The 21,823-nt window shown below is 61.9% G+C and overlaps 2 protein-coding genes across 2 annotated transcripts; both read right to left on the reverse strand.

The window, feature by feature from the left end:
* Positions 1-3,081: 3,081 nt before the first annotated feature.
* Positions 3,082-9,615, reverse strand: LOC142077458 (maestro heat-like repeat-containing protein family member 2B). Its single transcript, XM_075139437.1, has 10 exons — positions 9,607-9,615; positions 8,700-8,808; positions 7,672-7,769; positions 7,081-7,233; positions 5,504-5,649; positions 5,096-5,258; positions 4,610-4,803; positions 3,863-4,000; positions 3,549-3,660; positions 3,082-3,404 (listed from the first exon to the last, which is right to left on the reverse strand). The coding sequence occupies exons 1-10, from the start codon at positions 9,613-9,615 to the stop codon at positions 3,315-3,317; spliced, it is 1,212 nt and encodes a 403-aa protein (XP_074995538.1). The 3' UTR covers positions 3,082-3,314.
* Positions 9,616-10,959: 1,344 nt separating this feature from the next.
* LOC142077459 (maestro heat-like repeat-containing protein family member 2B) lies at positions 10,960-20,796 on the reverse strand. Its single transcript, XM_075139438.1, has 20 exons — positions 20,626-20,796; positions 19,907-20,072; positions 19,418-19,516; positions 18,731-18,882; positions 18,274-18,417; positions 17,619-17,711; positions 17,061-17,130; positions 16,836-16,949; positions 16,283-16,356; positions 15,822-15,941; positions 15,257-15,364; positions 14,903-15,062; positions 14,463-14,503; positions 14,024-14,165; positions 13,248-13,300; positions 12,738-12,845; positions 12,365-12,484; positions 12,047-12,169; positions 11,055-11,216; positions 10,960-10,995 (listed from the first exon to the last, which is right to left on the reverse strand). The coding sequence occupies exons 1-20, from the start codon at positions 20,794-20,796 to the stop codon at positions 10,960-10,962; spliced, it is 2,256 nt and encodes a 751-aa protein (XP_074995539.1).
* Positions 20,797-21,823: the final 1,027 nt, after the last annotated feature.

Genomic DNA, 21,823 nt, shown 5'->3' on the forward strand with positions numbered 1-21,823 from the left:
CACTGGGACCCCCCACTCACTACACTCGCTGCACTGGGACCCCCCACTCCCTCCACTCGCTGCACTGGGAACCCCCACTCCCTCCACTCGCTGCACTGGGACCCCCACTCACTGCACTAGCTGCACTGGGACCCCCCACTCACTCCACTAGCTGCACTGGGACCCCCACTCACTCCACTCGCTGCACTGGGACCCCCCACTCACTCCATTAGCTGCACTGGGACCCCCCACTCACTCCACTCGCTGCACTGAGACCCCCCACTCACTCCACTGGCTGCACTGAGACCCCCCACTCACTCCACTGGCTGCACTGGAAGCCCCCACTCGCTCCACGCGCTGCACTGGGACCCCCCACTCACTCCATTAGCTGCACTGGGACCCCCCACTCACTCCACTCGCTGCACTGAGACCCCCCACTCACTCCACTGGCTGCACTGGGACCCCCCACTCACTCCACTGGCTGCACTGGGACCCCCCACTCACTCCACGCACTGCACTGGGACCCCCACTCACTCCACTCGCTGCACTGAGACCCCCCACTCACTCCACACGCTGCACTGGGACCCCCACTCACTCCACTCGCTGTACTGGGACCCCCCCCTCACTCCACTAGCTGCACTGGGACCCCCCACTCACTCCACTAGCTGCACTGGGACCCCCCACTCACTCCACGCGCTGCACTGGGACCCCCCACTCACTCCCCTAGCTGCACTGGGACCCCCCACTCACTCCACTCGCTGCACTGGGACCCCCACTCAGTCCAGTGGCTGCACTGGGACCCCCCACTCACTCCACTCGCTGCACTGGGACCCCCACTCAGTCCAGTGGCTGCACTGGGACCACCCACTCACTCCACTAGCTGCAGTGGGACCCCCCACTCCCTCCCCTAGCTGCACTGGGACCCCCCACTCACTCCACTACCTGCACTGGGACCCCCCACTCACTCCACTCGCTGCACTGGGACCCCCCACTCACTCCACTAGCTGCACTGGGACCCCCCACTCACTCCACTCGCTGCACTGGGACCCCCACTCAGTCCAGTGGCTGCACTGGGACCCCCCACTCACTCCACTGGCTGCACTGGGACCCCCCACTCACTCCACTAGCTGCACTGGGACCCCCCACTCACTCCACTGGCTGCACTGGGACCCCCCACTCACTCCACTCGCTGCACTGGGACCCCCACTCAGTCCAGTGGCTGCACTGGGACCCCCCACTCACTCCACTGGCTGCACTGGGACCCCCCACTCACTCCACTAGCTGCACTGGGACCCCCCACTCACTCCACTGGCTGCACTGGGACCCCCCCCTCACTCCACCGGCTGCACTGAGACCCCCCCCTCACTCCACTCGCTGCACTGGGACCCCCACTCACTCCACTAGCTGCACTGGGACCCCCCACTCACTCTACTTTCTGCACTGGGACCCCCCACTCACTCCACTCGCTGCACTGGGACCCCCCACTCACTCCACTCGCTGCACTGGGACCCCCACTCACTCTACTTTCTGCACTGGGACCCCCCACTCATTCCACTGGCTGCACTGGGACCCCCCCCTCACTCCACCGGCTGCACTGAGACCCCCCCCTCACTCCACTCGCTGCACTGGGACCCCCACTCACTCCACTAGCTGCACTGGGACCCCCCACTCACTCCACTCGCTGCACTGGGACCCCCCAGTCACTGCACTCGCTGCACAGGGACCCCCACTCAGTCCAGTGGCTGCACTGGGACCACCCACTCACTCCACTAGCTGCACTGGGACCCCCCACTCCCTCCCCTAGCTGCACTGGGACCCCCCACTCACTCCACTACCTGCACTGGGACCCCCCACTCACTCCACTCGCTGCACTGGGACCCCCCACTCACTCCACTGGCTGCACTGAGACCCCCCACTCACTCCACTCACTGCACTGGGACCCCCCACTCACTCCACTCGCTGCACTGGGACCCCCACTCAGTCCAGTGGCTGCACTGGGACCCCCCACTCACTCCACTGGCTGCACTGGGACCCCCCACTCACTCCACTAGCTGCACTGGGACCCCCCACTCACTCCACTGGCTGCACTGGAACCCCCCCCTCACTCCACCGGCTGCACTGAGACCCCCCCCTCACTCCACTCGCTGCACTGGGACCCCCACTCACTCCACTAGCTGCACTGGGACCCCCCACTCACTCCACTAGCTGCACTGGGACCCCCCACTCACTGCACTCGCTGCACTGGGACCCCCACTCACTCTACTTTCTGCACTGGGACCCCCCACTCACTCCACTCGCTGCACTGGGACCCCCCACTCACTCCACTCGCTGCACTGGGACCCCCACTCACTCTACTTTCTGCACTGGGACCCCCCACTCACTCCACTGGCTGCACTGGGACCCCCCCCTCACTCCACCGGCTGCACTGAGACCCCCCCCTCACTCCACTCGCTGCACTGGGACCCCCACTCACTCCACTAGCTGCACTGGGACCCCCCACTCACTCCACTCGCTGCACTGGGACCCCCCAGTCACTGCATTCGCTGCACAGGGACCCCCCACTCACTCCACTAGCTGCACTGGGACCCCCCACTCACTCCACTGGCTGCACTGGGACCCCCCACTCACTCCACTAGCTTCACTGGGACCCCCCACTCACTCCAGTAGCTGCACTGGGACCCACACCAGTAGCTGGCACCACAAATCAGGGGTGCGTGGTGCCTACACCCACTGGCTGGCTCCAGTAGCTGGCACCCAGTCCACCCACACCAGCCCCCCAGTAGCTGGCACCCAGTCCACCCACACCAGTCCCCCAGTAGCTGGCACCCAGTCCTCCCACACCAGCCCCCCAGTAGCTGGCACCCAGTCCACCCACACCAGCCCCCCAGTAGCTGGCACCCAGTCCACCCACACCAGCCCCCCAGTAGCTGGCACCCAGTCCACCCACAGCAGCCCCCCAGTAGCTGGCTCCCAGTCCTCCCACACCAGCCCCCCAGTAGCTGGCACCCAGTCCTCCCACACCAGCCCCCCAGTAGCTGGCACCCAGTCCTTTCAGTTCTCATACACCCAGGAGAGAGAGCGAGACTACGCAGAGAGATCGTTAACAAAAGATTTAATGAGAAGATCCAGGAAGACAGGGCAGACATCAGCTGTGTCCTGCTGCCAATCACTTGTCTCTGGAGAGACTCCGGTGTCACCAGGTCAACCCTCATCTGAAAGTCCTTCAACAAGGTCAGAGGGGACGAATCCACAGTTGCGGGGTTTCTTCCTGCTCCCTGTGTACTTCTGCCTGAGCCCTCTGCCAACAGCCGCCTTCCCCTCTTTCCTCTGGAGCATTAACTTCGTCTCCTCATGTTCCTTCTCCAGCTGTTGACTTCTGCTGCCGTTTCTTTCATGGCTTTCAGTTCGCGCTCCGCCCTTTCCAGCTGGGTTTGAAGACAGACGCTCGTTTGGATGGCAGAATCTCGCTCCTCTGCCACTCGTGCTAGTGAGTCTAGTGAGCTAGACGTCCCAAGCGGCAGCATCTCAGTAAAACCCCTCGAACCCCTCCTTCCCCACCCCCACCTTACCTCAGCAAAGAAAGCTGCAGCCGTCACCCGCAGCTTAACCGAGCAGGAATCCAGCCACGGCAAGAGGTTCTTCACCAGGCAGGGGGAGACGAGCCCAGCACGGAGCAGGACGCTGCGCAGGGGACACAAGTCAGGGACACACAGTTGGTTACCCAGGAAGGCCACAGGCCAGGTCTCCAAAATGCCCTTGCTCCGATGCAGACACTATTCTTTAGCTCAGGACGGCTTCCCAGGAACGCCGGAAGGGTCCCAGCAGCCTTTTCCCTGGGCACAGCTCCACAGGAGGCAGCCAGATGCATCCCTGCGGCTCTTACCCGCTCAGCAGACACACCCCCTCAGGGTGAGCCAGGGGGTCTTCCAGGCGAGCCCACACCGCCCGATTCAAGAGCAGCTGCATCCATTTCTGCGCCACGCATTTCCCTAGCACCAACTCTATAGCTGAAAGGAAAATCCTGGCAGAAGAAACAGAACACAACATAAACAAACACAAACAAAACAAATCCAAGTAACAACACCACCACAAACCCAAAGAAATCTCAAATCGCAGCACCTTAGGGAAGACTTATCTTTAGCAGAGCTAAATACCCCTGAAATGATGCTTCACAGCCTTCAAGGCTGCAGATAGCAACACTGGCGTTTTCGTCATGCCCCAAACCCGCTGAAGCAGAAGAAAACCCACGCCCCTAGACTGACTCCATGCTAGATGGCAACCAAGGCAACACCTAATACCTCTTCCCACCAGCATTTTGCAAAGAACGACACCAGTGCCCACGAGAGCCACTGCTCCCAGCGGGGGTCCACTGAGGGAGCGCAATGCTATTGTGCATGCAAGGGTATGCAGGAGGCAAGATGACAGCCGCCCGCAGTACGAGCTGCGTAAGACCTTCCCGCCCGGGAGCTGGAGTTTCTCCAGGAACGAACAGAAGTAAAACCAACCATGATGACCGGTTTCCGCATCTAGGAAGCAGGGCAGGTGAAGCACTCCCTCAGCCCCACAAAGCCACGTGCCTTGGCGAGGGGAAATGAAGCCAGCCCCTTCATCCGGCCCTTCGGCTCCTTACCTGCACGGCTTCTCCTCAAGCACCCAGCCCTCGAGGAACAGTTGTCTCCAGCTGCTCGTGGGGGACAGCAGCCTCTCCTCGCCCAGCGTTTCACTGGCCCACCTCAGGAGGCTGGGAAGGAGGTGGGGAAGCAGTTGCCTGAGCTCCTCCGTGCTCCCCAGGGAAAGCACCACCTCCGAGATGGCACGGGTGATCTGCAGAGAAACACGACCAAGAACCACCTGTTCAGGCAAGGCCGCTTCCCACCGCCTGGTTCCCCCACCTGCCTGGGGCGGGGGGTGACTGTCTGCAGTTGTCACTTCTGCGACAGCCTTGTGGCTCAGGAGCACAAAACCGTCCTGGCTCCCCACACTCCTTGAGGCCGGCCCAGCACAGCGCCCTGGGAGTCTCCACGGGCATCCGCAAAGGGCACCCGATTCCCTCGCGACAAAGCATGGGTTAGAAAGCAGATGAAAGCTGCAGAAACGTGTCTGCTGTTCCACGTACCGTCAGAGTCTCCAGAGCAGTCTGACGGTTGTGCTGCTCACAAGCGGAGGAGTCAGTTCCCCGGCGGTTGTTTCCTGCTCTGTTTAGTTTCTCCACTAAGCACCTCAGGACCTGAATCCCAAGGATGCTTCTCCCCAGGCTCCTCCACAGCTCCACCGTGTCACTGCAAGGGAACAGACGTTCACCCCCGAGCCCGTATCCCCGCAGCCCTGCACTGCCCTCAAACCTCCTCATCTGCAGCGGGGCTTACAACGCCCCACGCACAGCAGAGACACGAGCACGCAGTCTTGCAACGCTCAAGACTGTTCAGGCAGAAGAAAAAGACCTGCTTCTCAACTGGACCCCCCAGTACGAGCAAGCTGTGGGGTCTCTGTTCGACTGCGGTGGGGGCGTGGGCAGTGCACGTACCTGTCCATGAGCAGGCCTTTCTGGAGGAGACTGCTGATCACGGGCTCCCGGTGAAAGCGGGCAAGGAGAAACACCGCATGGAGCAGGAAGGGCCTGTGGGTGCTCTGCTGCATGTAGGCGCAAAGGGTGTTCAGGATTTTTGGCACCTGAATGGAAGAAGAGGAGAAAGAAGGGCTCGGTGCATCCTTTACCCCTCCTGCAGGTTCCACCCTGCCTGACCCTGGCTCACGGCTGGAGCCGAGTGTGCTCTTGGCAATTGTGTGCACGAACGCACGCACGCACACGCACACACGCACACGCACGCGGAGCCTCAGTCCCTGCATGTGCCTGGCCCAGCCGTATGAGCAGCTGCGCGCCCTGTGTGCACACAGAAAACACGGACACCTTTCACACCCAGCACTTTCACACCCAGCTCTCCCCACGTGTCTGTAGCGATGCAGGAGCAAGACCAAACACGCTCTTCGAGACCCTGAAGATGCCTTGCAGGGCCTGTGCAAGGGCACGTGACTCCTTCCAGAGGAACCCACTTCTCCGGGGACACTTTTCCTTGCCTCTACCCTCCTTTCCCAAAGCGCCAACCCCTTCCTCACACAGAGGGCCTTCCCTCGAAGCTACAAGCCGTGGCCACGATAAGGACAAGGAGGCAGCCAGGTCCCTCGGCCCGTGGGAGATCCCAGCTTCTCCCACGGCTGCCTACCTCTGGCCCCTGGTGCAGCCACAACCTGCTCTGCGCCTGGGGAAGCAGCAAGGGGTGACCCCGCAGCCCACGGATGCGGCGCTCCCGCGGCCCGGAGCGGCCATGGGCTCTGCAGGGACGGCACAGGGACGCCCTGCCCTGGCCCTAACAGCAGCAGCCTAACAGCTGGGTGAGCTTTAGCTCAGCCGGGTGCGATCCTGTGGGCTGCCACCCGTGGTTGCCATCACTGTGACCGACCTCTGCCAGCGGCGGACAGCCACGGGGTTGGTCTGGGCCGAGCGAGCTGCTGGTGGCCCTAGAGCCCAAGTGGAGCGCAGCAGAGCGCGAGCGGAGGAGAAGAGGAGCCTTGAAAGGGCAGGCAGAGCATGAGGCCAGAGGCTCCCAGGCTACAAACGGGCAGCAACTGGTGGCTAAAGGAAGGGCACCTCGCAGGCTGGGTAACACCACAGTCGGGGAAAGCAAGGAGAGCAATGAACAAGTATCCAACCTGTGGAAAACCTCGCGTGCCCAGCAAATCTCAGAGTAGAGGGAATTGGGGACCAGTGAAGAAAGAGCAGGGCGAAGCGGGTCCCAGGGCAGGGAGGACTGACAGTGACCCACGGAGGAAGGGGAGGAACGGCGAGGTTGGTGCCTGCCAGTGCCTTGTTCGTGGGAAGGACCTGGACCAACGCGAGACTTTGGACAAGAAGTGCCCATATCCTTGTCACCAGCTGGAGCAGAAGCCGGCAGCAGGTGCTAACGCATGACTCAGACCAGCAGTAGCCCCTCGGCTCGGCACACAGGCTGAGCATTTCTTGAGCCCATGCCAACTGCACACGGTGTAGTGCAACAGCCAACAGGAGAAAAGGCAAAGTCAAATGGAAAAAAAGGTCTCCTTTACCTCCTGGAGTATTTCCTTTCTGCATTCCACCAGGAAGACGAACACCCACTTCCACACTGCTCTTGCACGACTGGGTGTGACACGCAGCAAGCTGTCCAGGACGGCAGTCAGAAAGTCCGTAGCCTGTGCTGGAGGGATGCATTTGCAAACAGCCTGGAGAGAAGTCAGGAACAGGAGAGACCGCGTCACAGCTCTGCTCCAGCAATTCAGAAAGGAAAGGAAACTTGACGGGACTGTTAGTTTGGCAGTCAGGGAGGGGGCAATCACTTGTCCCTCCTGCTGTGCATGCAGTGGTGTTTACATCTGATGCAGCTAAGCGATTTGGAAGTGCCTCCCCCATGCTGTTTGCTCACCTACCAAATCTGTATTCTGACAAGAGCACTCACACACACACACGCGCACAAACGCACACACCATGGTATCTGCTCCAGCGTGCCTAAACGACAGCCTTGTCTCAAAGCCTCCTGCTACTTGCTAACAACAGCCGTCCTGGACAGCTTGCGTTGGAGACAGCGAGAGACTGGAGGGGAGCAGGGAGGCGTGCAGGAGCCCAGGAGCTGGGCCCCACCCTGCTGTTTTGGGGCCAGTTACCTTTCCTATTTTGGTACAGGTCTCCATCTGAGTCTTCGTGCCTGGGTTGTTCAGCTCCTCACAAAGGCACCTGCTCTCATCTGCCTTCACGGTCTTGTCTGGAACAAACACCAGGAGAAAAGAGGAGTCACGTCTACAGAAACCCAACCTCTGGCCCCAGATACCAGTAAAGGAGAACCCAAGTGGTGGCAGTGAAGGCCACAGGGAAAGCCGGGGCCCTCCGGAGCTCGGTGCAGCAGGACTTCCCGAGCCCGATAAATGGCTGACAAATGACGGGCTGGAAAGAGCCCTCTTCCTTCCTGAACCGTTTGCTGGGGCTTCAGGGTTTCAGCAGCCTCTGCTCCCAGCAGCTGCGTCCGCTATTCCCGCACAGGCCACCCTCATCTCTGGGAGGCAGGAAGCCTCCCCGTGACTTCCTCAGCACAGGCAGACCCTGCTGCCTGAAGAGGAGAGGGTTTGAACACAACCCTTTGCAGCACGCTCCGGGCCTGCAGCTCAGATCTCTCCTCCCTGCCCAGTTTGCTCTGGGCAGCGGATTGGTTTCCTCTCTTGTGCTCGGCAGGAGATGTCTTCCCTGGCAGGGATGAGTTCGGAGACTGCCTGGGTAGCTGCCCCTCTCTCCAGGCTCAAGGCAGGGAGCGAGGGAAAGGCACCCTCCGAAATGTCAGGGACCTCATCCAAGCGAGTTGTCTGACCACCCTCTATCTCTCTAACGTGGAGGGGGACAGACGTGGAGTGGAACAGCCCCCAGCATTGGTGACAACGCGCTGCTCTCAGACAGCAGTGGGGGATGGCCCTGACCACTCAGCCTCACACATGCCCCAGGGAGGTGGGACTCAGCGACCCTCTCCCAGGGATCCTTCCTGAGATGGCCAGGGAGGCAGAGGGTTAACAGGGTGGGGGCACAAAACCAGCCGAGCACGTTGCCTCCCCCCTCCCTCCCGGGGACCTGGGACCCCGCTGGCGCCAGGCCAGGAAGGGAAGGAGGATCAGGCTGAGCAAGGCTGGGAAGCGCCCGCGCTCCTCACCTTGCATTTGGAGAAGGTAGTCGAGGCAGACCCATGCCTCCTGGCGGTCGCTGCTCAGAGTCCCCAGCAGTCCCACCAGGCAGCCAAACTGCTTGCAAGGACGTCCTCTCTGCAGGGGAGAGCAGCAGGAAAAGGGTCGCAGGCAGCCACAGCACCCGCTCGCCTCTACTGCCCATCCTGCTCCCTGAGCAGCGACCAGGCAGAGGGGCAGGCAGAAGGGCTGCCCCATAATCCCAGGAGCCCCGAAACCCAGCACCCAGTTGGGCAGGGCTCCCTTCCGGGGCCATGAATGGTGGGAAGGGGGCACCAGGGCATGCGGCGGGTCCCTACTCACCATGAGCTCAGATCGCTCTTTGCAAGCTCCCAGCACATGGGCGCAAACCCGCAGGGCTCTCTCCTGCTTCCATTCTTCGGCTGAGGTGAGCCAGCCCTTCAGGACCTGAGGCAGGGTGCATCTCTCTCGCAACAGGTATCTTTCTCTCCCCGAGATCCCTCTCCCTCTCCCTCCTTCTCTGGCCCCTCCCGGCACGGCCCCCGGCCCTACCGAGCACTGGCCCTGCTGCCTCCGCCGCCTCACTCTCTCCAACCGCCTCTGCCCTGAGCCAGGTGTTGCTTCCCTGCCGGCGTCTCCCCACTCCAGCCTTCCCCCAGGCTGCTCTCGCCCAGCTCGGGGCTGGCTCCTGGCTTTCCCTCCGGCAGGGCCCACTTCTCTGCCTGTCCTGAGGCTGCAGTGGCTGGGTGCTCCTGTTCCCCAGCTCAGCCCCTGGCCCCAGCCAGAAGCACAGACTCGGAGCGAGCAGCCAAAGCCCCACTTTCCCACAGGAAAGGTATCCACCTGCTATTCACCCGCTAAGGCCTCGATTCTCTGCCCCCGCCACACTTTCCCTGTTGCCCCATGCCTACTCACATGGACCATGTCGTCAAAGCAGGCAGAGGTCTTCTCTGCCTCCAGAAGCGTTGCTATCAGACGGCCCAGGTCTTCCATGCCTCTCCTGTGCAGAAGCTGAAAGCAGGAAAGGAGAGATGCGGTTCTGCATCATGGGGGCTGCCAGGGTGCACGAGGTGGGATCCTGACCCAGAGGCGGGCAGGCACTGCCGGTGGGTACCTGCATGTTCACAGTTGCCCTCACTGTCTTCCTTCCCTTGTCCATCCGCTCCTTGGACGGATAGGACAAGACACTCTGGCAGCACACCGCCAGCAGGTTGCGATGTTCCTCCCTGCTCAGAGGTGGCCTCAGCTTGCTGGCCAGAGGACAAAGAAGAGAAAACAGAAAGGGCATTTACTAGCCCTCTCCAGAGTGGCTCAAACCACAGCTGGGTTCCTCCTAATCGAGGGCCCCAAATGCAACACCCCCAGCCCATGCCAGTGAGCACTGCCTTCAGCTCCAGCAATTCCTGCCTCCTCCCAGGCAGCGGCAACCCCCCACCCCCAGGTTAAGGAACCCCTGGGGCTCCCTTCCCTTTGGGAGACACCCGAAATGGGGAACACCCTCCCACTCCACAGCCCCAGCAGCTCCCGGCCCCGTGCTCGAGGCCACTGGGGCTGCCCCAACCAGCTGGGATGGGGCACACCGGGAGTCCCCAGCGCCCGGGGAACAGACCTCACCTCAACTCCTCCAGGACCTGAAACACTCCGTACACCACGGAGTCCCAGGGCTCCCCCTTTATCCAGTCCTGCAAGTCCCAGAGAGACAAGCGCAGAGTTGGCAGAGGGCAGGGACACGGGACAGGCCTCCCACCTCCCCCGGGGACAGGCTCTGCTGCCAGGCCTGGGCAGACACTGCCCTGTCACCCCCACAGATCCCCAAAGGCACCGCAGGGTTCCTCACCCTGCTCCCCAGCCACAGCCACCCAGCACCAGCACCCGTGGGCCCCACCCACGCGGGGGACAGCTCCAGGAGCTCGCATGAAGCTGCGAGACCGTCGTGCCTCTGGGGAAACCCGTCTGATGGCGCAGCCCAAAACTCCCCTGTGCAACTGCCCCGGCTACGGGCACTCACCAGCAGGGTCCACGTCGCCTCCTGCTTTAACGACAGCTCAAAGCTGCCGCAGTCGCCCACAGCCTGGATGGCACAGCTGACCTCGGTGATGCTCTGCACCAGGGCGAGCTTGAGCTGCAAGTTCTGAGGCCAGAGAGCCAGAGAGAGCAAAGCACCCCGTGAACTCTTTGGAGGGCTGAGAGGTGGAAGAGGAGCATGGGCAGGGGGAACCCATGGGCGGTTGGGTCTGGACATTGAGGACAACCCCTCCTTGGGGATCTTTAGAAAGAGACCGTCCATCTCGGGACACCCCAGCCCTGAGAGGCTGGAGCTGGGGCACCCAGGCATCCCTGCCCTGTGCGCCCCGTGCTCTTACCCTCTCTTGGGTTCTGAAGAGCTGCAGGATGTTGCCCACGATTTCTTTGTCCACGCGGGTGAGCAGCTGCTCCTTGGGGGCACGCAGCGCAATGCCGCTGTAGGTGCGCATGAGAGCAGCGCAAACAGCCTGGGCTCTCTCCATCTTCCGCTGCCGCTGTACCTGTGTCGACAGAGATGCCCCGAGACGTCAGCCCCAGGGCTCCTGCGGGCTCCTGTGGCAGGCCCTGCCCCCACCCTCACCAGCTCCTTGTTTCCCTGGGCACCTTCCAGCAGCTCCCCAAGCCGCTCCTCGAGCTGCGAGCTCCGGGGACGGGAGCTGTTTCCATCCCGCAGCTTGGGTTCTCACGTGGGGATGGGGAGGAGGTGCAGCCAGCATCGCACACGCTGCTGGCGGTTTTACCACTGATTTGAGAGGTCGGGGAGCTGTCTGGAACCTTTCTGTGGAAAGGTATCTGACATAGCCTGCCATGGTGCTGCTCAAAGTCGCGCAGCCTGCGCGGGTCAGCGGTGCAGAGGAGCCCAGCCTGCTCACCTCCCCAGGCCAGGCTGCACCGCTCTCTCTGCAGGGCCCGGCCCTGCCCAGAAAGGCTTCCCCACAGCCCCCGGGGGGGAGCAGAGCCAGCGAGACCTCACCAGGCTCCTGCTCCCGGCCCCCAGCTTTCAGGAAGGGGCAGAGTGTTGCACCGTGCCCACCCCACCTTGTCGCCAGCTCCTGCTGAAGTTAAGTCAGGAGCAACGTGGCTGCAAGCAAGCAACCGCTGCAGCTGCCCCGGCTGGGTGGCTCTCATCCACAAGGTGTCAAACCCTGTCCTTTCCAAAGACACCTCAGGGGCCCCAGTGCCAGGATGTCCCCTCTGACACACAGGCTTCACGTAACTCTTACAAGAGGGTTAATCTAAAGACGGCTGCCACGGTTTGGCTGCCGCAGGTGTAGCAGTGGAAATAAGGCCAAAAAAGGAAAGCCAGACAGCAAAACCCTGGATCCTTTACCTTCCGGCCCGTGGAAGTCTGACGGAACCAGGCTCTGGTGAAAGCGTCAGAGAACATAGTCGCCGCGTCCAAGACCAGGTGGAAGTGGTTCTCGGCAGCGTGGGACACAACAGAAATCATCCCCTGCAACCACAGAGAAACGGGGAGTCAGCTCCAGCCCAGGCACTCAGACGTGGCCAGCAACAACAGCCAGGCAGGACGTTGCAGAAAGGGGGAAACGGCAGCAAGGGGGAAATCAAGGAAGTCTGGAGCAGGGCCAGCAGCCCTCCCTCTCCCCAGGAACAGCAGGGGATGCCCAGGACGTGAGCGTCACTTCACCTGGGCCTCAGACAGCTCCACAGGGTTGGTCTCCTGGAGGAACCTCAGCACCTGCCCTTGGACGTGCCTGAGGTCCCGACAAGCTGCCAGCACCGTCCCAAGAGCCTTGTACAGGAAAAGCTGAAAGAGAAGAGGCCGAGCCCGAGATGCGGTCACAGCCCGACCTGTCAGGAGAGGGCTGGCCCCAGGCGGACCCGACTGCCCCTGGGAGCGGGCAAGGCCGGCCGTGGTGCCAGGCTGTAGCCAGTCGCTGGGGCAACCCCAAGCGAAGCTCCTTTTGGGGGAGCCTGAGGGAAGGGGAAGCAATGAAAACCGCCTGCGTGGGCAGAGCACCGGCGCCGGTCCCAGCCCCAGCGCAGGGCAGGAGACACACCTTCTCCCAGGAGCCGGGGGCAGAGCTGCCCAGCTGCTGGCTCAGCTCCCGGCTCAGGCCCACGGTCCAGGCCTTGTCCTCAATGGGCTCCAGCGACGCTCGCAGGAACTGGGGTGAACAGGAGAGGAAGCGAGTGTTGCCCTGCCCTCGGCCAGGCCCCTTTCCAGGAGCTGCTGGGAACGGCGGTCTCTTCCCCCGCCCCACCCAACCCTCTTTCACCAGCCTCCCTCTTCTCCTAACACCTCCGGCGAGACCCCCTGGCACGGCGGACGTAGAGGAGGCAGCAGCGCTAAGGTGCGTGCCACAGCGTTAGAGGGCATTAGCCATCAGCCGTGCAGACAGCAGCTCCTCTGAGCGGGCAGGCACCTACTCCGGGGGGATGTACGGGGTGCTCAGGAGGTGCCCCCACCTCCTGGTGCCTGCACAGGCAGCCCCGAGCTTCCTCCCACAACTTTGTCTGCTCCCTCTTCTCCCCCTTTATTTGTGAACCCCCCCGCAAGGATGCTGTACCTTAAGCACGCGGTGCTCCCACTCTGCAGAGTCCAGGGAGCTCTCGGTTCTTCCTAGAAAGCAAGAGGAAGCAAAAGCTCTCGCTGCTGTTTAACCTCACACCAAAGAAGAGCCCAGTGGTCTCCTCTGCAGTCAGACCTCCCAAAAGTCCCAGGCCATCAGCCTAGAAAAGGCCTACAAGCACCCACGCCAAAGCCCTCGCGAGGCCAAAGACACGGGAGGGATCCCAGGGGCATTTCTCAGAGCCACTGATTCAAGCTGGGGAAGGACGCACTGACCGCAGCTGATCCCCACCGCTTGACTGCAGCTCCCAGCACAACTCTGACCACTGAGTCACAGCACGCACCAGCAACACACATTTTCTCCTTAATGACCCACCGCATTCTGCCCGTTTGCAGCCCTTCCCCCTGGCTATTGCCAAGGACGGCTGCTGCAAACCTGGCCTGGCCTGGGGACTTGGTCCTCCAAAGCCAGGGGCTGCACCCGCTCCAGGAGCACCAGTCCTGTCCCTCCCCCAAACACCGTCCGGGCAGGACATGGGGGTGCCACCAAGGCCTGCCATCCAAGGGGACATCAACGGCCCCGTCCATCCCCTGGGCCGAATTGATGCCAGGGGACGGCTGCCCCAGCCTCAGTGCTGGCTCCCTGGAAGGGGAAAGGCAGCAGAGCAAGTGCTGGGCAACTGGGGACAATTCTTCCTCTCTCACGCTGGGAAGCTGCATTTTCCTGCCCCCCCTCCCTCCCCGCCAGCCCCTCCCTCCCCACTTGCTCTTTACCTTCCAGGTACTGCAGCACGAGGGGGATCTCGGTCGCCCACGCCGCCCCCAAGGCTCTGTGGATCCTGCCATGGAGCGCCTGCAGCAGCTGCAAGGCAGCGGCTGCGCGTTCGCTGCTCGCGTTAGGAGCCGCCGCCACCACCTAGGCAAGGGCAGGAGAGAAGGGTCGCTCCTGCTGCCAGAGCCACAGCTTCTCCCGGGAGGGACAGAGGGAGGGAGGGAGCTCGGTGCCACTCGGCCAGCAGCAGGCAGCCGATGGCTTCACCCGGGGAGCTGCCAGCCCCGAGAAAGGAGTGGGATCCCCGATAGGCTCGGGCAGGCTCGGGCATGCCGCCTCCTCCTCAGGGGCTCCCGGCGCTGGCCTCAGCAGCATCTCTGCCCTGGGCTCTCCCACCACCCCTGGCCAGAAAAGCCCTTTCCCCAGGGCCCCACTACTCACCAGCAGTCGAACAAACAGGACCTGGGGCGCCGGCAGCTGGGCTGCGGGGAGGAAGGAAGGCTGGGTGAGCCAACGAGCCCCCGCCATGCCCTGCCCTTTGCACCTCCGATGCCCCGCACAAGGCTGAGGGCTGAGGGCAGCTGTGCTGCCACAGCGCTGGCCCGGTGGGGCTCCCCAGGGCTGCCCAGCATGAGATGAAGGCAGCTCCAGCATGGCCAGGAATGAGCCCTGGCTCACCAGGAGAGTGCTGCGAGCAGGAGAGCTGTGCCCCTGCACCGGGCAAGGGGCAATGCAGGGCAGAGCCTCCCATATCCAGCAGCAGAGCCTGACTCTGCCCTTTGGTTTTCCTTTTGGCTCCTGCTCAGGTCTGGTGGGGCGCAGGGAGACATGGACTGGCCCGACGCCCGGCCAAACCCAGCAGCACTCACTGGGGCTCCTACCTCGCTCCTGGGAGTCCATGGCATCCGGCTCCTCCTCTTCTTCCTTGCACCCTGCTCTCTCCCGTCTCTCAACTAGGGCTCGGAGGCAGCGGGAGAGCGGGATCAGCATGCCACTGTACTGGGCTGGCACCACATACTGCAGCAGCCTCGGCCACAGGAGCTGCAGAGAAGAACCGGGCAATTCGCCACATTGGCATTTCCACTCAGCTCAAAGACAAAAAGCATGGTCTGCGTTTCCCTGAGCCTCGGGTGCTTCAGCACACGTAATGGAGAGGTTCAGGGCATGGGGGAGCATGAGGAAAAATGTCCTGAAGGCAAGAAGTAGCCACAGTAGCAGGGCAGAGGGCAACTCACTTTGGTCATCCCTCTCAGAGAGACATCCAGCGAGCCCAGGATGTCCATGCACAGGGCTCGAAGAGCTCCATCCTCCTGCGTTTCCCAGGCAAAAAGGCCTCCTGCCACCTGTAAGACAGAGTTGGCAAAACCCCCGTTACTCTCAGCTCCTGACCGACGAGGCTCAGGCACGACTCACCAGTGCTCCTGTGCCAGCCTCCCGGCAGCACTGACCTCCTGAAGGAGGACAAGGACAGTCGGACCCAGCTTGAGGACCAGGTCCCGGACCCTGGGAAGGACTGGGAAGCCTGGGAGCAGAGAGCGCCGCTGCCTGTCTGCACAGTACCCCAGGGCCCAAATGCTGCTGTCATGACACCAAAGCAGAGGTGAGGAACTTGCCCTTCAGCAGGGCTGTGCGCGGTGCCAAGGAACCCACAAGGAAGAGCCATTTGGAGGCCGCTCCAATGGCAGTGCCAGCGCTGATGGCCCTGCAGCGTGGAGCTCTCCATGGCCAAGGACACCTGCAGGAGCTCTCAGCACAGTCCAGGCACTGGTCAAAGCCCTGGGTGTCCTGCTCTGCCCTTACCAGTCTGCCCGAGGTCCGGCTGAACTCGATGAAGATGTGCCCCACCACATCCCATGCCCAGCAGCTCTGGGAGCCGGAGCTGAGCAGCTCCCTGATGAACTCCAGAACCGCCCTCCGCACCTGCCAGGGGAGAGTGCGGTTACGTTCCTCCTGTTCAAGGCCCAAAGGGAAGCTGCCTTTGCTTGGGGGCAGCCTTTGTGGCTCGTGGAGAGATGACAAGGGCACCGCAAAAGCTTTTGCTCCCGGCGTCAGGGCTGGGCTTTAGCACCAGGCTGGACAGGCACTTGCCCCACAGAGCACAGCGACCTCCCTGCTCCACTCTGCCAGCTCTCCCCGGGGAGGAGCCATCACCCACTGCCTGGGCAACGCGCCGGCGCTTCCCCAGGCACCCCAGCTCTGCCCCAGGGGAAAGGGTTTCTCTGCCTCTCCTGGCAGCACTGTCCCTTCCCAAACCAGCTCACCTGGGCACTCGGGTGGTTGCACACCGACTGCACGGCCTCCACCACCTGGGGCAGCTTCTCTCTCGTCTCAGGTGCTGGAAGAGATATGGAGAGGTGTGCGTTGAGGCAAAGCCCTGATGGCAGAAGGGATCCCTTGAAGCTTCCAAGTTTTTCGCACACCAACGGGACAGAAAAGTGGGGCCTGACTCTGACTTCACAGGAGGCAGTGGCGTAGCCACAGAGGCGCAGCTATTTTACAGGGACTGAAAGCCATGGTAATGTGGTAACACAGAGGATGACACAAACAGCATGGGTACAAGCAGCTCCTGTGCAAACCAGCCCACCCGCCCGCCCACCAGCCTGTCTGTGTTACTGAGCTTGGATCATCGTCCCTGGGGTGCCGCCATTTCTAACTGCCGGGGGAGAGCTCAATCCCTGTTGTGGGGTGTCAGCTCAGCTGGGGGACCTGCTCTTTGCAGCTCCTTTTGGGTGCAGGTGCACCACTTTCAGCCCGTTCCTGCTCTCAGCCCAGCAGCCCCAACCCCTGCCTCGTGTCCCTGGTCCGGGCACTGACCGTCAGAGTGGGCCAGCGCTCCCAGCAGGCCCAGGGCTGCCACGCGACCGGCCTCGCTCCCACTGCTCAGCTGGGAGCGCAGAAACACGACCGTCTCCGCGGGGCACATTCGTGCTGTGGGGAAGAAATCGCATTCTGCGTTAGCAGGCAGCTGCTCCTGACCACCAAGGACAGGGAGAGAGCTGCCACGGCACGGCGGGGCATCGCCCAGTCTCCTCTCCTTACCCTGCAGCACGATGCAGCGGGACAGCACTGCCCTATGGGCCGGGCCAGGCTCCTTGGTCGCATCGGAGAGCTGTGGGAACAAGGTGCGTTTTAGAGAAAGCTACATCAGCGTTGAGAGGGACTGAAAAGAAACGGTGCTCTCTGCTCCCCTCTCCCTGAGCTCTCTGGGCACGGGACCCACAGCCAAAACCCAGCCCACCCAACGATGGCCCTGGGCACACACAGAGGTTTGCAGCAGCCCAGGCTGCCCAGGAGCTGAGGCTGACAGTGTCAAAAGGCTGCCCTTAGGGTGCCAGCACGCCAGAGTCCTCCTGCGACTTGGCCGAGAGGGAAATTGCTGTGGGAACAGGGCTGCCCCTCGGGCCCGTTCCAAACAGCCCGGATCAGGCTTCCTGCAGCCTTTAGGTGGCACCTGGATCACAAATCCTGGTGTGCTCCTGGCCTGCAGGAAGGTCCCGGCGGAGGGACGCCCTGCCCTGCCCTGCCCTGCCCTGCCAGCTGGCAGGTCTTTCCCCTCCATGGCAATTAGGCTGGCAGCAGGGCGCAGGCTCCCCTTACCTGGCGATGCACAGCGGTGCTGATGGCAAGAGCCGTGCCCTGTGGGATTGGGGTCTGAACTCCCTCCAGCACGTCCAAGACATAACTTAGGCTCTACAAGAGAACGGGGGAGGAAGAAGAGGCTAAAGGCACCTAAAGGCACTTGGGAAAGGAAAATCCAGCACATCTGGGATAAGGGGAGTCCCTAACACCAGCTCCCAGGGAAAACCCTAAACCCTCCTGCATGGGACTCCTTGATTGCCCTCCCCTCAGAGCAACATCAGGAGGGTCTCCTTCCTCTGAACAGAGCCCGCGGTTGACAACTCAGTTTCCCGGCACTTCCCACTCATCAGACCTCGCCCCTCATGGACGGGGCTGGACACGGCCCTGGGCATTAGGGCAAAGCTCTTCCCGCACACAGAGCCCCAGGGAGGGGGCAATGCCTGCCTTCCTGAGAAGATGAGCCCCAGGGACTCTTGCCTCCCTCCTGCCCCGCCCCGCGTTTCTCTTTTCTTGCCCGAAGAGCCTGGGAAGCTTCAGGCCTCCTCTGCTCTCCCTGTTCTCCTCTAAGGGCTTCCCAGCTCCTCCTGGCACCCCACAGCTCCCCAGCTCCCCCTGGCACTCGCACAGACCCACCCCAGCAGCCATGCCAGGCCCTGCGCCTTGGTGACCTCACCTTGGTGACCCGGGAGGTGTCTCGGACCTCCTGATATTGGTGCAGGAGCCAGAAGACCTGCTCCCAGGCATGCTCTCGGTGCTGCTCCTCATGCAGAAGGACCTCCATCATGGCAGCCACTGCCCCGAGGACAGCCTGCTTGTCCTGAAGAGGGAAGGGAGAGGCGCTGCTTGGAGGGCCGAAGGTCTGCCTAGCGCTCAGCACCCCCTGGACACCAGTCTGCCCTTCCCACTGGGAGGGGTTTCCCTCTCCCTTCTGCCCTGCAGGAGAAGGGCTCACTCCAGAGGAGAGCGAGCGTTTCCCCAAGCTGGTACCCCAGCCCTCCCTGCAGAAAGGCCCCAGGACTCGGCTGTTTCCCGTCACGGAGACCCCTCCCCTCACCCCTCTGCTCGCACCCCACTGGGCACAGACGGAGATCTCTGCTGCAGCCCCAGGTGTGGAAAGCAGCACTTCTCACCTCTTCCTCCTTGCAGTCCAGCCAATTTGCCACCGCATAGCAGAAGACCGGGTAAATGGCTTCACAGATCTGTGCTACCCCCTTGCGAGGGAAGGGGCATTGCTCCTGGTTGCCAAAGTAGGTATTGACTCCTTTGGACCATTGCTCCAGAACTGCACCAGGAGAAAGGAAAAGGCAGCATGTGAGAGTCTGCAGCAGGGACGCCCTGCCCAAGCCCGCTTTGAGGACAGTCCCCGGCTTGGCAGGGCTCAGCCCAGGACCAGATCTGGATCTGAGGGCAATGTGTGCTCTTGAGGCGTCTGGATTCAAACACCTCGCTGTTTCTCTCCTCCTCCCCATCACACCTTCTCCTCCTCAATGGCCTGTTCCCCTCCAGCATTTCTCACTGCAGCCCCTCCCCTCCCCACCCCTTCCCTTCCCACACACACGCCCTTTCAGAGCAGGCATTTCAAGCCCAGAGGAAAGCAGGGGAACAGAAGCCGTGGGAAGGGACCCGGGAATTCCTCGCCGCGCGGAAACCTCCCGGGCTTCCCCCTCTCTTCTACACACTCACAGCAGTTTGGGATCATCGAGGCCTGACCTCACTGCGGGCTGACACCCACCACGTTCCCTCTGAGATCACATGGAGGCATCGACGGCCCCCACAGCCCCAGCCCCTGGGACCCCGGCCAAGGAGCCGACACTCACCGCTGCAGACGGCGCGCAGGATCTGGCCACTCCCCACCCGGCTCAGCACGGTGCGCAGGGCGAGCAGCGTCATTCCCACAAAGGGGATGCACCGCAGAGCTGCAGAGCAGGCAGGGACAGAGGGACCGAGAGGGTCAGTGAGAGACGTGGGAGACTGGGGTCCGTCCCTGGCAGGGCTGGGGCTGCTGGGCCATGCACGACATGCCAGAGGGCGTGGGGAGGGCTGCCCTCCCCAAGGGGGACACAGGAAGCCCTCTGGAGAAATGGGGAGGACAGTGGGGGGCAGAGACCCCACGGCTTTGTCTCCAACGGGTTCCCACCCTTCAGAAACTGGGATCGGGCTGGTAAGGCAGAGCTGCCAGCCGGCCCTGGCACGGAGCAAGGAGGCACAGCAACTCCATAGCCCCCCCGTTCAACACAGAGCACTTAGGGAGGGGGAGCATCCCCTCTCCCCATTAGCACAGACCCATACCCAAACCAGTACCGTACCATAGCTGCGGGCCATTTTGCCCACGGTGAGGAGCACAATCTCATCAGGGACCTTCCCCATGGCCTTCAGGTGGCTCTGGAGCTCGGACATGACGAAGTGGAAGTGGGAGCGGGCCAGCGCCACCAGGACGTCGCTAGCGGCCGTCTTCACATCACCTGTCACACCCTGCAAAAGCGTCACAGGTTAAACACTCCCAAGAAAAACGGTTGAGGCACTCGGACAGGCTGAATGACCCCGTCTCCTCTGCGAGACCCCTCGGGACAGCTGTGCTCGGGGCCGGGCAGCTGCCACCTCTTGTACCCTGGGGTAGGCGAGCAGCTCCCCGGCGAGACGAGGGAGGCTTTTCCCCGGCACAACCCTGTGCTGCTGGTCCCTCTCCATGGAGATGCCAGGAACAAACTGTCGCAGGCTCGACACCCCCCTGGGACCTCTCCGTGGGGCTGGTGGGTTCCCATGGCTCCTCCTCAAGGCAGGAGAAATAACCTTGAGCTTGAACCCAGCTCTCGTTCAGTTAGAAACAGCCCTGAGTCCGCTTCTCTGCAGAGCTCTCTGCGTCCCCTCTCCAAATTCCCTGTAATGACGAGTCCCCAGAGCCTCTCCCTTAGGACCTCCGCTGGGTCTGAATAACCGAGGAACATCTCTGCGCCACTCTCTATTTCCCCAAAAACCAGGGCCGGAGGCAGGCTGCTTTGGTGGCCTTGAAAGAGAACAAGCTCACCTGGGCTGCTCGCATGTCCCTGGACGCCTCCGCTATCAGGCGGTTCACGACACCGCTCGTCAAGCAGCCGTCGTCTCCCTGCAAGACGCTCTCCAGCTCCCGGTATGTCTCCACTCGGTCGCCCTGGGGACAGACCACGAAGGGGAGTGATGGGACTTGCTCTGCCCTCATTCCCAGGGAGCCACGAGAGAGACCTGCTGCCCCCCAAATCATCTGTGTGACACGGGCACGAGGTACGAGCTGCAGGCATCGGTCAGGACAGCCACGGGGAACAGCAAGATCTTCCGCGGCGCCTCTGACATCAGCAGAGAGCCAGACAGGGAGATCGACTCCGCCAGGGTAAAAGGCCACGCGGGAGCCTCGGAAGTCACTCCCGAGGACGGGAGACGGCGGAGGTCAGAGGGAAAGTGCCAGGCGAGGAAGGGTGTGACTGTTCACTCAACTCCTGCCTAGATTTTGGCTAACCCAGCTCATGCGAAGGCCTGATGTGTGCTGGGAGCAGTGCCATTAGGTCAAAGCAAGAGCCCCACGTAGGCAGGGCAGGTGGCCAGAAAGAGCTGCAGGGCCATGATGCAGCCATTATCACTGCAGATTGCTGTCTGCGGCAGCATCATCTTTTGTCTGGCAGTTTCCTCAGAAACCTTAGGATCCACTAACTTATGGAAATGGTAGAGACCAAACCTCCAAGCTGGAGGGTTTAAAACATCAGCTTACTCAGAAAACTTTTGAAGCGGATCCAACAGCAGCTGAACTGCTGAGGCTTTCGTGCTTCCCGGTGTGATACAGGGGACGCCCGCACCGTGACGGAGGAGGCAGGATGGGCCCTCCCCCCATCAGCTAGCTAACTAATTCTTTTTTTGCTCATAGGTGCACGATATTAAGAGCTACGGGTTGTAAGTTACGAAACCTTATGACTTGACTGGCAAAGAAGTGAATTCACGTCACAGACTAGTCTGGGCAAAAGGCGATTGAACCCCTGTTTGTCGTGTTTGTTTATTGTATTTCTTAATGAGCTCATGAAATAAAGTTTCAATTACAATTACAGAGTACGTTGTCCTGTAAATTTGAGAGATCCAAATGGACCGTGACAAAGGGGAAGGTGTGGGAACAAGACCAGGCCCTGAGGAGGGGAAGCCACGAGCACCCTGCACCTTGGGGCACAGGCAGGAGCCCCGGTGATGGGACAGTTCCCAAACCA

The sequence above is a fragment of the Calonectris borealis genome, unplaced genomic scaffold (assembly GCF_964195595.1).
Source record: "Calonectris borealis unplaced genomic scaffold, bCalBor7.hap1.2 HAP1_SCAFFOLD_259, whole genome shotgun sequence".
NCBI classification, from domain to species: Eukaryota; Metazoa; Chordata; class Aves; order Procellariiformes; family Procellariidae; genus Calonectris; species Calonectris borealis.

Coding starts and splice junctions, on each gene's coding strand:
- LOC142077458 (XM_075139437.1), bottom strand. Junction 7,234..7,671: donor CCTGTACCAAAATAGGAAAG/GTAACTGGCCCC, acceptor ACTTCTCTCCAG/GCTGTTTGCAAATGCATCCC. Junction 5,650..7,080: donor GAAAGGAAATACTCCAGGAG/GTAAAGGAGACC, acceptor TCTTCCATTCAG/GTGCCAAAAATCCTGAACAC.
- LOC142077459 (XM_075139438.1), bottom strand. CDS start 20,796: ATGAGGGCAGAGCAAGTCCCATCACTCCCCTTCGTGGTCTGTCCCCAG. Junction 18,418..18,730: donor TGGACTGCAAGGAGGAAGAG/GTGAGAAGTGCT, acceptor TTCCCTCTTCAG/GACAAGCAGGCTGTCCTCGG. Junction 12,846..13,247: donor GGGAGCACCGCGTGCTTAAG/GTACAGCATCCT, acceptor TGTTCACCCCAG/TTCCTGCGAGCGTCGCTGGA.